Source organism: Chiloscyllium plagiosum, chromosome 19 (genome assembly GCF_004010195.1).
Source record: "Chiloscyllium plagiosum isolate BGI_BamShark_2017 chromosome 19, ASM401019v2, whole genome shotgun sequence".
Taxonomy (NCBI): domain Eukaryota; kingdom Metazoa; phylum Chordata; class Chondrichthyes; order Orectolobiformes; family Hemiscylliidae; genus Chiloscyllium; species Chiloscyllium plagiosum.
Genome location: NC_057728.1, coordinates 29,377,080 through 29,392,767, shown reverse-complemented (window position 1 = coordinate 29,392,767; position 15,688 = coordinate 29,377,080). Strand labels below are relative to the sequence as shown.

At 38.2% G+C, this 15,688-nt stretch overlaps 1 protein-coding gene across 2 annotated transcripts in view; it reads right to left on the bottom strand.

Moving 5' to 3' along the window:
* LOC122559638 (cat eye syndrome critical region protein 2-like) overlaps positions 1–15,688 on the bottom strand; it is a 144,723-nt gene that overhangs the window by 62,274 nt on the left and 66,761 nt on the right. For both annotated transcript variants that reach the window (XM_043709441.1, XM_043709444.1), the window contains exons 3-6: positions 8,273–8,456; positions 7,096–7,232; positions 5,645–5,764; positions 2,109–2,176 (exon numbers count right to left, since the gene is read on the bottom strand). In XM_043709441.1, coding sequence (XP_043565376.1) covers positions 2,109–2,176; positions 5,645–5,764; positions 7,096–7,232; positions 8,273–8,456 — 509 coding nt within the window. The remainder of the gene's footprint in view (positions 1–2,108; positions 2,177–5,644; positions 5,765–7,095; positions 7,233–8,272; positions 8,457–15,688) is intronic.

Below are 15,688 nucleotides of genomic sequence, written 5' to 3'. Positions count from 1 at the left end.
ATAATCTTTCTCTTCTTGGGGTTGAACCTCTGTACAGTGTCCTCAATTTTACCCACAAACTCCCGCCATTTTTGCTCTGCTGTCTTCCCTGCTTGGCTCTGCTTCCAGTCGATTTTCGTCAGTCCCTCTCTCATGCCCCTGTAATTACCTTTATTTAACTGTAATACCATTACTTCTGATTTTGCCTTCTCTCTTTCAAATTGCAGACTGAACTCTACCATATTATGATCGCTACTTCCTAAGTGTTCCCTTACTTTAAGATTTTTTTATAAAGTCTGGTTCATTACATAGCACTAGGTCCAGAATAGCCTGCTCCCTTGTGGGCTCCATGACAAGCTGTTCCAAAAAGCCATCCTGTAAGCATTCCATGAATTCCCTTTCTTTGGATCCACTGGCAACATTATTTACCCAGTCCACCTGCATATTGAAGTCTCCCATGATCACTGTGACCTTGCCTTTCTGACATGCCTTCTCTATTTCCCGGTTCATGTTGCGCCCCTGGTCCTGACCACTGTTAGGACCTGCTCTTTACAGTTTCCCTGCTCTTTACAGTTCCAAAATAAGGTCAGATTGGATCCTTAAGGTAATTGTGCAAAATAAGGTATGTTGCAGGATGACAACAATTTTTTAATCATCTGGCATTATTTCAATTGTATCTAGGACAGTGGGGAGGAAACAAATATCTTTTGTTCAGATATTCTAGTTCCTAGGATGCACAATGGCACAAAGGATGATATAGTGATTCCTGCATCATTTTCTAGAGATTTTGCAGTGTAAAAACATGGTTTGAAGATCTCTATTTAAACAGGAGTTAGAGGTTGTTGGGGTTCCCTGGTACAGTGAAGCATTAATTATTCCCTCCCATTTCTGTTCCACCTGAAGGTGTACAATGTTCACAGAACATGCAGTACGTCAGGATTCCAGTTAAAGCAATAATAAAGGTCATGTTGTGAGCCAATTTTTATTCTTCATCCATCAGTTCATGCTCAAATTTGTTATGGTACTCAATTCTAAATTCAAAACTAAATTTTCCATGCTATCTTACATATGAACTGGGAGGAATAGTAGGCCATTCAGCCTGCTCAGTAATTCAATAAGATTACAGCTGATCTGATTGCTACCTCAAATCTATATACTCACCTACCCTGATAACCTTCCACACTAGCTTAACAAGAATATACCAATCGCTGTCTTAAAAATATTGCAGGATTCTGTTTCAACCACCTTTTTGAGGAAGAAAGGTCCAAACACCCACGACCCTCACTACACCTTTTACTCTTCCAAAGTCCAGCAGGACAAGAGCTTGCTTGTCCAACCGTTCCTGATAAGGCAACCTGCTCATTTTAGGTATTAGTCTCATAAACCTTTTCTGAATTGCCTCCAATTCATTTCCATCCTCCCTTAAATAAGGAGACCAATACTGTGTACATTACTCCAGATGCCACTGTACCAGTACCCTTTATAACTTTAGCATTACCTTCACAGTTTTATATTCAATTCTTCTTGTGATAAATAATGATATTCAATTAGCTTCCCCAATTATTGGCTGTATACATACAATAATCTTTTGCAAATTGTGTGCGAGAATACCAAGATCCCTCTGCATCTCAGTTTGCAATCTGTCAATATTTAGAAACTGCCTTTTATTTCTTCCTGTCAAAATGAAAATTTTCATATTTCCCATACTATATTCCACACACATCTTTGCCCACTCAATCTATCGACAGGCAGTCCGTAGGTTCTGAATTGTTTCAATTCTCAAGTTCTTAAGTTGCTTTGTATGCAAATTGGGGCACAATATAGGACAATATAACATAGCAATTCATAAATACAGGGAAATATTCATATGTTGGATACTTAGAATTAATATTAGTACACCTCTATATGGGACCTCATCCATAAGTCAAGCACTTGTAAATCGAGGATCCCCTTTACATGTTTTTGAAGCCTCCTTGTATCTCCTTCATAACTTACTCTTCCTATTAATCTTTGTGTCATTATCTTAATTATTCTCAGGGTGTTCATAACAGTAAAAGCATCAGTGCAATATCTATTATGGAATATGCATTGTGATAATAGACAAAAAGATAAAAATATTGTTCCCTTACCACGACTTTTGCATTCTTGTCGGGAATCTTCGATAGGAGGCACTTCTCGGGTTACAATCGTGGATTCACTGTAAAATACCATTCAGTAACTTGAAAAACTATTTGCCTTCATTTATGTCATCATACTATATTATTCACCAGACTTCCCATATGGAAGATGTCCTCTTTTCACTGTTTGCTACAAAATTATAAACAAGTATGAAATGCTCAATCACAAAGGAAAATAAACCTTTATCTCCAAATGATAACATTCCACTTAGATGCCTTCCAATGTGTGGATGGGTGATGGGACAGTATATGGGCAAAGGTCATCGTAGATATAAACAACACCCGAGAGTATCATTCTTATTCCTGAAAGATGAGGGCACACTATGGTAGAATGCAATAAAAACTTGAGTTAGAAAGAGAGATGGAAATAAACAGATACCAAGAAAAGATAACACGATAAAAAAAGAGAGAAGAAAAAGGGAGAAAAATTATAGATATGCAATGCAACAGTAGGGAGGAAAAGTGTGTTTTAGAAAAGTTTAGTTTCAGGAATCAGGATTTAAGAACCTTAATTTAGTGATATCAATTATTAAAATTGTATCCATTTTGAATTAGAAAGATGTGCAATGCTGATGAATTCCAGCCTTAATGCACAGCCTTGAACACAAAGGAGCAACTGCAATAAATGCTGGAAGTTCCCTCCTCAGAATCAGAACCAAATCCTCTTCTGCTCTATCAAATGTACTTAAAGGATCCAAAGTCAAGTTTAAAGGAGGACCAAAGGAATGAGTTCTTCTAGTATTGTTGATAATTCTTTTCCTGAACTAACATTAGTAATCAAAACAAAGAGTAGGAGTAGGTCATCTGGCCCTTCGAGCCTGATCGAGCATTCAATATGGTCATGGCCAATCTTCTATCTCAATGAAATATTCTCAATTTCTCTCAACATTTTTTGATATCTAAACATTTATCAATCTCTTTCTTAAGCATATCCACTGACTCAGCTTCTGCAGCCTTCTGTGATAACAAATTCCAGAGGTTGACCACCCTGAGTCAAGAAATGTTTCTTCATCTCAGCCCTAAATGGCCAACCCTGTTTGCTGAAACTTGGACTTCTAGTTCTAGATACCCCAAGTCAGGGTAAACATCCTCCCAGCATTTAGTCTTTTTAGCTCTGCTAAATCAGATCAATCAGATTCCCTCTCATTTTTCAAAACTCTAGTAAATACAGGTTTCGTAGAACCAAACAAAATATTTGGTCATTTATTTTATGACAATTTTTTAAGGCCAGGATGTTGTCCAGGTCTTTCTGCAAATCAGCACAGGTTACTTCACAATTGGAGTTTTTGTGAATGGTGCTAAACATTGAGCAATCATTAGGGGTGTACTCCATACAAAGGAGGACAGCAACAACATACATCAAGCCATTAACAAGTTGACAAATCAGCATGCAATTGGTATATGAACTTCAGCATAAATAATTGCGTTTGGTATATTTTGGTAGAAAAAATAATACGGTCAAAGATTTCCTGAAAGTAAGTGTCTAAAATCAGGTAGGGGGCAGAACGATCTCAGATTACAAATACACAAATCACTATAATGATGTTAAAAATCACACAACACTAGTTTATAGCCCAAGTGGTTTATTTACGTCGATAATGATGTCAGACTAAAAGATTTAGTCTGTCAGGGAAGTTTGAAAAGCCTGGGGCTCTTTCCTCTAGAGAAAGGGAGACTTGAGGGATGACCTGGTAGTGATCTTTAATACAGAGAAACCTCGATTATCTGAAGGACACGGATAGGGAGTATTTCATTTGGTTAATTAATTCTGGATAATCGAATGCTGCCTAACATAGTTTAGCTGAGCATTGAAACATTGCGATCTTGCCTGATAATCCAATATTCAAATAATCGAATGCCAGATAATTGAGATTCCTGTATTGTGGAAAGAGTTCATAGAAGAATAATATTTTTTCCTCACTTGCCAGCAAGAACTGAACTAACGGTCATATATATAAGATGATCACTATGACATCTAATGGAAAATTTAGGAGAAACCATTTTACTCAGTAGTTAGAATGTTGAGTAGTTGAGGCTAACAACATAGATGCATGCAGTGGGGAAGCTAGATGAATACAGGATTAGAAGAGGCTTACGTGGAGCATATCAACATAGGTCCATTGGACTGAATTGCCTTTGTGCTATTAGATACTGTATAATATTAGAAATCCTACTTCACTTGCAATGTAACTATTTACTTTCAGTGGTTATCGAATTTTACTTAAAACATAATTTTTGATTTGATATCTTTTTTAAGAGCTTAAAAATGTGTTGCTGGAAAAGCGCAGCAGGTCAGGCAGCATCCAAGGAGATGGAGAATCGACGTTTCGGGCATAAGCCCTTCTTCAGGAATCATGCACGAATCATGCTTCAGGTTTATGCTCGAAACGTCGATTCTCCTTCTCCTTGGATGCTGCCTGACCTGCTGTGCTTTTCCAGCAACACATTTTTAAGTTCTGATCTCCAGCATCTGCAGTCCTCACTTTCTCCTACCTTTTTTAAGAGCCATGATACCTTCTGGTAAGCGACACCTAGGATAATGTGGTGTATAACTATTTTGACATAACCAATATAATATTGCTATATCGCCAGTTTTCTCACAAGGTGCCATGTTAGGGTGGTCTTGGGGTGAGAATCCTAGAATCACTACAGTGTGGAAAAAGGCCCTTCAGCCCAACAAACCCACACTGACCCTCTGAAGAGTAACACACCTAGACCCATTCCCCATCCTATTATCCTACATTTCCCCTGAGTAATGCATCTAACCTACACATCTCTGAACACTACGGGCAATTTACGATGACCAATTCACCCTAACCTGCACATCTTTGGATTGTGGGAGGAAACCGGAGCACCCGGAGGAAACCCACACAAACACAGGGAGAATGTGCAAACTCCACACAGACAGTCGCCCGAGATTGGAATTGAACTCAGGTCCCAGGTTCTGTGAGGCAGCAGTGCTAATCACTGAGCCACAGTGCCACCCTGAATTATTTGCAATTTATATTAAATTAGAAGATGCATGCATTTCAATCTTAAAACTGAAATTTGCTGCTGCTGTTGTAGTAACTATTTTAACTATTTTATCCATTTCAGGCATTGTACTTTTTTCAGCAGAAAGGAAGAACTGTGACTTTTTGTGCATCATTTCTAGTTCTTGTAACAATTTTAGTGCAAAACACATTTAATGAATTTTTGACCATGCAGGCACAACTTTCAGTTGTGGGTGTTCATCAGCATTTCACCATATTTAGTAGATTTATTTGGAATCACTAACGTCAGAATGCCTTTCACTTTTCCATTGGTGTTTTATTTTTATTTTCTTAAGCTAGAGACAAGTTATAATTCTGATTTGACAACTCAGAGGGCTGATTTGACAATATTTTTCTATGATGCACATTAATAGAATGAGGCTGAGACTATTGAATCAGCTACACTCCAAGCCATTAAGTAAATGTGCTATTTACAGTAAATGTGAAACAACTCACCTCATTGTTGTAAAATAATTATCTTCCAGTTTTTTCCGTTTTGATGGTCGGCCTCTCTTTTTAAGTTTCAAGTTGGTAAGTTTATAATTGGAACTACAGGTATTTAGTTTTCCATTTTCACTGTAAAATTAAAAAACTTCAATGGAATGGTGTCATCAACACAGCTATTAACTATCCATTCAAAATAGAATGCATGATTGGTGTAACCCTAATGTAAGAAATTTTTGATTTGCTTACATCAATTATAGAAAAATACATGCACAATTCCTCCTGATATTATCTTCGTTGTGTAAACTTTGTTTCCATGTCACATTTGGACTATCTTTTTTGCAAATTAATTTATTTTTGAACATTTATAAACAAAATATATTCTTAGCGAATGTTATGCTGTAGAAAAAGGGAGAATGAGGAAGTGGACCAAATGTTAATGGTGCCCTGGGCCAAAAGGCAAACAGTGTGACCAAGAGTAGAGGAGAGATGTCGATGAAAAGTAGGTATTATTAGCAGAAAAAAGGCTAGTTCTACCAAGAGCAAGTCCATATAAACAAAACAGTAGGTTGTAGTTGATTGAAATGGAAACTAGAGCTTGTGGTTAAAGTTGTTGGGTTCAAGTGCATAAGTGGACAGTAAGGTGCTTTTCTTCTAGCTTACGTTGGGCTTTGCTGGAGCACTCCAGCAAACCTCAGATAAAGTCTAATATGAGAGTAAGATAGTATTTTTGAATTGACAAGGGACCCAAGATTAGGCATTGGTTGGGAGCCCTTGCATGTGGAAAAGGGAAAACATGTTGGAAGTACCCCTGTGGAAGGTGGTATTGTTGTAACAGATGCAAGAGAGGCTGGGAAACTGGGAGGAATGGAGTGAGTTCTTATAGGAAGCAGGGAGTAAGGAAGTGCAGTTAAGGTAATTGTGAGAGTTGATGGGTATGTAAGAAATATCAGTGATTAGCTATCCCAAGAAATGGTAACAAAGAAAGCAAGGAAGGGATGAGTCAGAAATATACCAGGTAAAGGTGAGATATGGGTGGAAATGGGATGCAAGATTGACAAATGTTTTAGAATCCAGACAGCAAGGAGTAGATACAATCATCAATAAAACGGAGAAAGAGTCATGGGATTGAGGTTCAGTCTTTGCAAAGCGAAAGTTGAAATGCCAGACAACAATAGCACCACTCAAGTCAATAGGCTTGATAAAGTCAGGGTTAGACCCAAGAGAACAGAGAGCAGCAAATTCAGGGGAAACATGTCAGAATGGGTAAGGATGACAGCAGAGGACTTAAGGTGGCTGATGTTACATTGTCAATTCTTGAAGAAGAGTAATTAGAATATCCTTGACAGGTTCACCAAAGCCCAGCCTTAGAAACAGCACAAGTTTTAAACAAATGAAAAATTATACATGAAAACAAACACCTGGATTAACTTATGTAAACAAAAGTACTAATTAATTATTACATTTCTTCAACTTGATTTTTCTCCAGTATGAAAGATGGTCCCTCTTTATATAGACGAGTGCCATAGAAATACCAATAGGTTGCTCCAATAGCATCTTCTCCTAAAGGTTCCACTCGTAAATTATCAGCATCCAGACCCTGACAAACAGATAAAGCCAAGTTAAAAATATGCCACACACTTCAAAATTCTAAACTGTGCACAATATGATGTCCCAGTGCATTGATAAACCAACCATATTATAAAGGCAACAGATGATTTCAGATTTTGGAACATAAGTTCGGAACCACCAGGCATCACAGGAAAATGATAACAGCCATATCATCCACAAGAATCAGATGGAGAATAGATCAAATAGTAAAACTGTTTACCAAGTTGATAACCAGAAGAAAGATATTAACTTGTATGAACTCCAGCACTTTTCATTTCATTCGAAGTGAATAAAAGATTAGTCAAAGTGCTCAAAATCATGGGAGGATTTCATTAAATAAAGGAATGTCATCTCCACTGTAGCTACCAGATATAAATTTAAGATGGTACTTCAAAGGAGTCGCTTGAAGACATGGAATGCTGTACCAAAAACAACAGTGTTAGCAGAATCCATAGCAATAACTAACAGCAAAGTGAATGTATATCAGAACAGAATAAAGAAATGAAATTCAACTAAGTGGCTAGGTTTGTCAGAAAGCTGCTGGGGGTGAACTAGTCAAATGACCTCCTTCAGAGTTGTTGCTATCAAATTCAATGCTTTTAGAAGTGATAAAATAAAGTTGAGAGGTAGGGTGGAAAGTATTCTGATCTGAAAACTTTTGGATCAAAGAAAATAACAAGGCTGTCCCAGATCCAGCTTTAATAAATTGCCTGGTAGATTGATGGGGAATTTTGTCAGATATAAAAGTGTATATGTGCGGATGTGATTTTTACAGGAAGTTCTTGCTTTTGCAATAGTGTTGAACTTTAAGAAGTTGTGATTTTTGGGCAATTGTAAATAATCTGCTAATGCTTAAAATCTGTGCTTATAAAGTAACAGTGCTTTCTTGGGTGAAGAATTATTGGGGCTATGGGGCTATTTGCAGGAATGAATTACTTTGGAGAATGAGAAAATTAGATAAACAGGAGAAAATCGTTTCTGTAAGTAGTTAGTGCGAAACAAACACCATCCCTCCCCTTGAAATTGTACCTTTAAAAGATCAAACACATCATCTGCATCTAATCTGTAGTCGCATAACCTGTGCAACAGCTCAACACGTAAACGAATGGGTAATTCTTTGAACTTGGTATTTTTCAGTGGGTTCGGTCTCCCTTCTTCAAGTTCCCATCGGTGTTTTATAATGTCTTCCAAGTACATGTCACAACTGTCAGGTCTGGGGGTAAAAAATAAATTTTCCATTTTTGTTTTGGTGGCAAAAACAAGCACTCGCCAGGATTACATAACACATTATGACCCATACACAGGCACATTATACATGGCACAGCTAACAGACCCAACCAAGTTACTGTGATGTTCATGCTCTGATTGAGCCTCCTCCCATATATCTTTATTTAAATCTACCAATGTAACTACCTTTCCTCTTCTCCCTCAATAGCTTGTCTTTAAACACATTCATATTATTTGCTTGAACTACTGCCTGTGATAGGGAGTTCAACATTCTCATTACTCTTTGGATAAAGAGGTTTTTTTGAATTCTGTATTGAATTTCTGGAATTGTATTTACTGGAAAGTTACATTTAAATAAATGGACAGAAAGCTTAGAGTATTCACATACACATATTTGTAGGAGAGGTTTCCTGTTGTGCACTTCAAAGACAAAAAAAATTCAAAGGATCTTATTTGTGCAGCATTTTCTGTAAAATATAATTTCATTTTAAAAATTCCGTTATTTGCTGCAAAAGGCTTTTCAGCAGATACAGTTAACAACATACTTTACAACATCATGGATATAGCACACAATGGAAAACTACAAAACACAAGTACGGCAGTGGAGTCTAAAGCCATATTATTTCTCTCTGAAAGGCACAGAATAGCTGGCATCTCTGAAATGCACATTCAGCTGCTCTGACAATGATAAGCAAACTCTTTTGTGTTAGATGTGGCTGGAGTACTGTTGACATTTTATACTTGCAAACTTCATGGCATTTCATTGCAGACGCATTAAAGGCTTGTTAGGCTTCTAGATTTGAATTCAACTACAAGAAAACCACTTATCTTAGACCATGCTTTCTCAAAATGTTAAACCAAAGTACCCAACACAACAGGTAACACATCTCTATGGATTTTTAAAATTTAATATTGAAAATAGTACTTACAAAGTTGAAGCAAGTTACACAGGGTTAAAATCAGTCACAGAGAGCTACTGTTTGCAAGTTGCAGACAATTTACATTAAATTAGTATTCAAAGGTGTCACTTCAGATGCATTGTTGCTGAGAAGCTTGTGTGGACTCTGCTGTTTTAGGTGTCATTCTACACAATTTGCTCAGCTTGAGATGTCAGCCACAGACAGACAGGCTACAAGAAGTCTCGACATGACAATGGAATGTAAATAGCTCTTTCCTTATCACCTGGAGGTAAAGTAAGAACAAACTAGCAATTGCAAAATGCCACATCATGGCACTCAGCATTACCCCCAAAGTACTTCGCATCCAAAAAGAGTGCCATAAAACTGCTAAGGCAGAGTTTATTATTTTAAAAGAAAATTAGATACATGGAAAAAAGAACTACTGGAACAGATCTTACTGATAAAAGTCATGATTTGGAGATGCTGGTGTTGAACTGGGGTGTACAAAGTTAAAAATCATACAACATCAGGTTATAGTCCAAAAGGTTTAATTTGAGGCAATAGCTTTCGGAGCACCACTTCTTCATCAGGTGGTTGTGATGAAGGAGCTGTGCTCCGAAAGCTAGTGCTTCTAATTAAACCTGTTGGACTATAACCTGGTGTTGTGAGATTTTTAACTTACTGATAAAACAATGTTAAAAATCACACAACACCAGGTTATAGCCCAACAGGTTTATTTGGAAGTACTAGCTTTTGGAGTGCTGCTCCTTCAAGAGTAGAGTGGTGCTGGAAAAGCACAGCAGGTAACGCAGCATCGGAGGAGCAGGAAAATTGATGTTTCGGGCAAAACCCCTTCATCCGAAATGTCGATTTTCCTGCTCTTCTGATGCTGCCTGACCTGCTGTGCTTTTCCAGAAAACTTCTCCTTGGTCAATGGTGCAACGTGATATTTACTGTTTTTTTTGCTCTACTTGCAGCTCAGGTCTATTTAATAGTGATTTGGTTTGGCTTAACATCTGTAAGTGAGCTGTAAACTCACCAAACAATACCTACAGTTATTTCTTCTATAACGCGATAGTCATGTTCCTGTGTAACCCCACACTAAATAAAAATCTTGAGATACGAATAACACAGAGTTGGCGAACTAATGGCATTATAGCCACATGTTTTACAAGTTTGCATTTTAGAAACAGCATTACCTATTCAGCAATCACGTTACAGCTAATTTGTCTTAACAGAAGACACATTATAGCAGAACTGACTGTAATTCAGGGATAAACTGAGACTAGGGAAATTTATGAAACTCCAATTATTTCCATGGCAATGTAGTGGGGAATACGCGTGGGGACACCACCTACCAAGTTACCTAGCAGGTATCCATGTGATTTGGCCAATGTTGTGTATCTCATACGCTGCATGCAAGGATACCTCAAGCCATGGTACATTGCTGAGACTAAACAGACATTATGACAACGGATGAATGGACACCGCGCAACAATCACCAGACAGGGATGTTCCCTCCCAGTTGTGGAACACTTCAACAGTCAGGGACATTCTGCCTCGAGTGACTATCCTCCAAGACGGACTTCAGGATATGTAACAATGCACAGTGGCTGAGCAGAGGCTGATAGCGAAGTTCAGAACCCATGAGGGTGGCCTCAACCAGGACGTTGGGTTCATGTCACACTACAGGGGACCCCACTACACTAAATACTCTCTCACAGTCTCTCGTCTCTCTCTCTCTCTCTCTCTCACACACACACACACACACACACACACACACACACACACACAAACAGACTTATACAGTCTCCAGTCTGCACACACACAGACATATACGTCTATGGGGTGGATTTGCATTCGCAGAATTATATCTGCAAATACATTCTATTTTGCTCAAAAAACACACAATCCACAGGCAGTCAATCCACATAATATTTTATAAATTCCTACTTTGGAAATAGAACCAGTCTGACCAAGATTGGGATACAGACTCTAAGCTCACACCTTTAATGCATTGTCTGAGCTGAGATGTCACTTTTTTTTAAATAAAACTTGAAGTTATCTCAAGAATGTGACTTAATAGTAGTTCTAGGTTACAATCTTTTCAATAGATCATTTCAATTGCATTACACTGTAATCTTTTGCTATACGTTCTGTGTCTTATGATTCTGCTCCACAGCTATCTAATGAAGGATCAGCAGTCTGAAAGCTAGTGCTTCCAAATAAACCTGTTGAACTATAACTTGTGTGATTTTTAGCATGTGCTGGGCTGTCCACAACCCAACCTTCACGTTAACTAACAATTTGAAATTGATTTACAATTGCTTCTTTGACATGATGAATGTTGGTAACCTAATTTAGCTCTATCTCCCAAAACAAAGAGATCTCTCTGAACTGTATTTCTTTACAAGCAGCGTTGACATCACATCTCCAATTCTTCAGTTAAGTAAACCCACCTTCTGTTTTATGATTTTACCTTTCTAACTATGATCTTCAAAGTTACATAGCCTCAAACCAAGTGCAATAGACTCCCAAGTTGATTTAACTGCATTTATCCAATTTTCTACAGCTAAACTTTAATTCCAAAAACTAAAAAATATATACCAAAACACACGAATTATAAACTAGACATTCACAACACAAGCAGATGTTGCTTTGAGTTAGGAGACCAAAATCACATTCAGTATTCCAGGTGCGGCCTCTCCAAACATTTTCATAATTCTAAACCTGAGTGTGTGTGTTAAACTGTTAGAAAAATCAACATATCATTGCTTGTTGAATCTGCATGTTAACCTCTAAATTAAATTTAAGGAAACCTGGAGATGAATCTCACTATTAAGGAAAGATTCTGTACTTTTATTTTTGCTCATTCAGTACAGCATACCAGGTCAGCAGTCTGATAATTTAGCAACAGTGAGATGGGTGGTGCTGAGGTGGAGCTGGATGTTAGTGTCGAGGCAAAGAAACTAACACTACACATCTGCGTGATGTCACTAAAGGTCAGGATGTACATTAGTAATTTTATAGCAAAAGATCCACTCGGATATAGTGATCACAATACTCCCACCATAAGCAAAAATCTCAAAGTTATACAAAGACAATTGTATGGTATGAAGGGAGAGCTGACTAAGGTTGAGTGATGTTATTGTCTCTGGAGGGGGGGACCAATAGTCTGATAAGACAAGGATCACAAGTAACTCTGAAGAAAGAAATTGATGGAAAAATGCCACTTTAAAACTTTTACTATAACAATCAAACTCAACATCAACATATAATTAAGTATAAATCAACAGACAAATGGTATTTCATTTCAGATAGCTGATGCAAAGAGATGCCTCAATTTCAAGCACAGGTGCAGCACAAAGTACAATCTCTCATTCTTTCTAATTCAGCCTTTGGTAGACATGACCGCTCACTTTTCCTACTCAATGGATTGTACCTCAAGTTACTTTCACCAGCAGCCATATTCTTACCAAGGCTCTCAGTCATGACTAACATTTACCAGATGCATGTCCACAAACCGTGTCTCACTCAGGTCATGATAACCCTGATGGCAAGGTTTTTTTTAAAGTGAGTTCTTTTTCACTTGACCAAATGACTCACCTTATTCACATTCTTGTCCTCTGACACAAACACTAAAAGCTTTAGATTCCCTGATCTGTGCAAAGCATTTTCAAGATTCAGTCCTTTTTAGCTCCCTCATGTGAAGCTTCAAGAGCTTCTGAAGATTTATCTTTTTTACTGCCAAACAGAACATTGATGTATTGATAAGGAATTTTACTTGCTTTCCATCACATGAATGTTGGTGTTCTGACAAGAAGCCAAAGAGAAGTCAGAAACCTGACATCTCCCCAATTAGCTATTATCTCCATAGCAAATGCAACCAGAGTTTAAATTCAGAACTGATAGAGTCATAGAGATGTACAGCATGGAAACAGACCCTTCGATCCAACACGTCCATGCTGACCAGATATCCCAACCCAATCTAGTCCCACCTGTCAGCACCCGGCCCATATCCCTCCAAACCCTTCCTATTCATATACCCATTCAAATGCCTCTTAAATGTTGCAATTGTACCAGCCTCCACCACTTCCTCTGGCAGCTCATTCCATACTCTCTGTATGAAAAGGTCGCCCCTTAGGTCTCTTTTATATCTTTCCCCTCTCACCATAAGCATATGCCCTCTAGTTCTGGACTCCTCAACCCAGGGAAAAGACTTTGCCTGTTTACCCTATCCATGCCCTTCATAATTTTGTAAACCTCTATAAGGTCACCCCTCAGCCTCCAACGCTCCAGGGAAAACAGCCCCAGCCTGTTCAGCCTCTCCCTGTAGCTCAAATCCTCTAACCCTGGCAACGTCCTTGTAAATCTTTTCTGAAGCCTTTGAAGTTTCACAACATCTTTCCGACAGGAAGGAGACCAGAATTGCACGCAATATTCCAACAGTGGCCTAACCAATGTCCTCTACCGCTGCAACATGACCTCCCAACTCCTGTACTCAATACTCTGACCAATAAAGGAAAGCATACCAAACGCCTTCTTCACTATCCTATCTACCTGCGACTCCACTTTCAAGGAGCTATGAACCTACATTCCAAGGTCTATTTGTTCAGCAACACTCCCTAGAACCTTACCATTAAGTGTATAAGTCCTGCTAAGATTTGCTTTCCCAAAATGCAGCACCTCGCATTCATCTGAATTAAACTCCATTTGCCACTTCTCAGCCCATTGGCCCATCTGGTCAAGATCCTGTTGTAATCTGAGGGAACCTTCTTTGCTGTCCACTACACCTCCAATTTTGGTATCATCTGCAAACTTACTAACTGTACTGATGTCCTCATAACGTGGAATCCAAACACACTTCATCCCAGAATTAGCTTACTTCTGCTTTGAACTTAAAGGACCACTTTATATAAAGATGACTTTTTTCCTCCCCCCAAAGTACATGGATTATCACATTGGGTAAATAGATGAAAAGTTAAGACAATAAATAAAGTGGCAAATATTTAAGGAAACAATACAAAATGTTCAATAAAAGTAAATTACACTGAAGGACAAGCTGTCTACAAATTGAAGAGAAATGTAAAATTTAGCATCAGTTTAAAAGACGCTTATAACATTGCTTGGTAAAGTTTTAAGAACCAACTGCAGGTCACAAAGAAGGGGGACCATTATGGCAAAGTATCCAGAAATATGAAAATGGATTATAAATGCTTCTATGTATATATTAATTTACGACCAAGTTGAAGTAAATATTAGTGTCTTAGAAGCACAGACAGGAGAAATTATGATGGGGAAATAGCAGAGCCGTCAAGCAAATGTTTTGCAATTTTCTTCACAGCAAAAGTTCTACACTGGACTTATCGGATAACTTCGGAGGTCAAAAAGAGCGAGGAAATTTGTGGTCATTTTGTATGAAAAAAAAACCTTAAGGGACTTAAATCTAATTAAGTCCCAGGACTAGGTGGCCTCTATTATAGGGTTCCAAAAAAGATGGTTGCAAAGATAGTGCATGTGCTGACCATTATTTTCTAAAATCCCTAGACTTTAAAATGGTGAGAGCAGAATGGAAGCTAGAAAAAGTTACTCTACTATTCAAGAAAGGCAGGCGAGAGAAAACAGAACTACAGGCCAAGTTAGCCTAACACAAAGCTAATGGACAAAAAAATGTGAGAGGTGAATCAAATTATTTTTACTGATCATAACTGTGGTACATTTCCCCAAATCTGGTTTGTGAATTCCAATTTTAAATTACCAATGGAAACTTTATATTTTCATTTTATAATATTAAGTACGGTTTATTCCTGCATCAAAACCAGGGGAATAGTGCACGCCATAATTTCAAACCCACATGTATCCAAAAAAGAAAGGAGAATGGAAAGGAGAGAAGTTATAAATTACATAGAAATCAAAGATCACAGAATTAGTTTATGTGAATTAGAGAATCCAATGTCCAGTTGAAATTCTGACAGCGCACACAAGACCCCTTTTCAGAAGGTAAAAACAATGACTGCAGATACTGGAAACCAGATTCTGGATTAGTGGTGCTGGAAGAGCACAGCAGTTCAGGCAGCATCCGAGGAGCAGTAAAATCGACATTTCGGGCAAAAGCCCTTCATCAGGAACAAAGGCAGAGAGCCTGAAGAGTGGAGAGATAAGCTAGAGGAGGGTGGGGTTGGGGAGAAAGTAGCATAGCGTACAATAGGTGAGTGGGGGAGGGGATGAAGGTGATAGGTCAGGGAGCAGGGTGGAGTGGATAGGTGGTAAAGAAGATAGGCAAGTAGGACAAGTCATGGGGACAGTGCTGAGCTGGAAG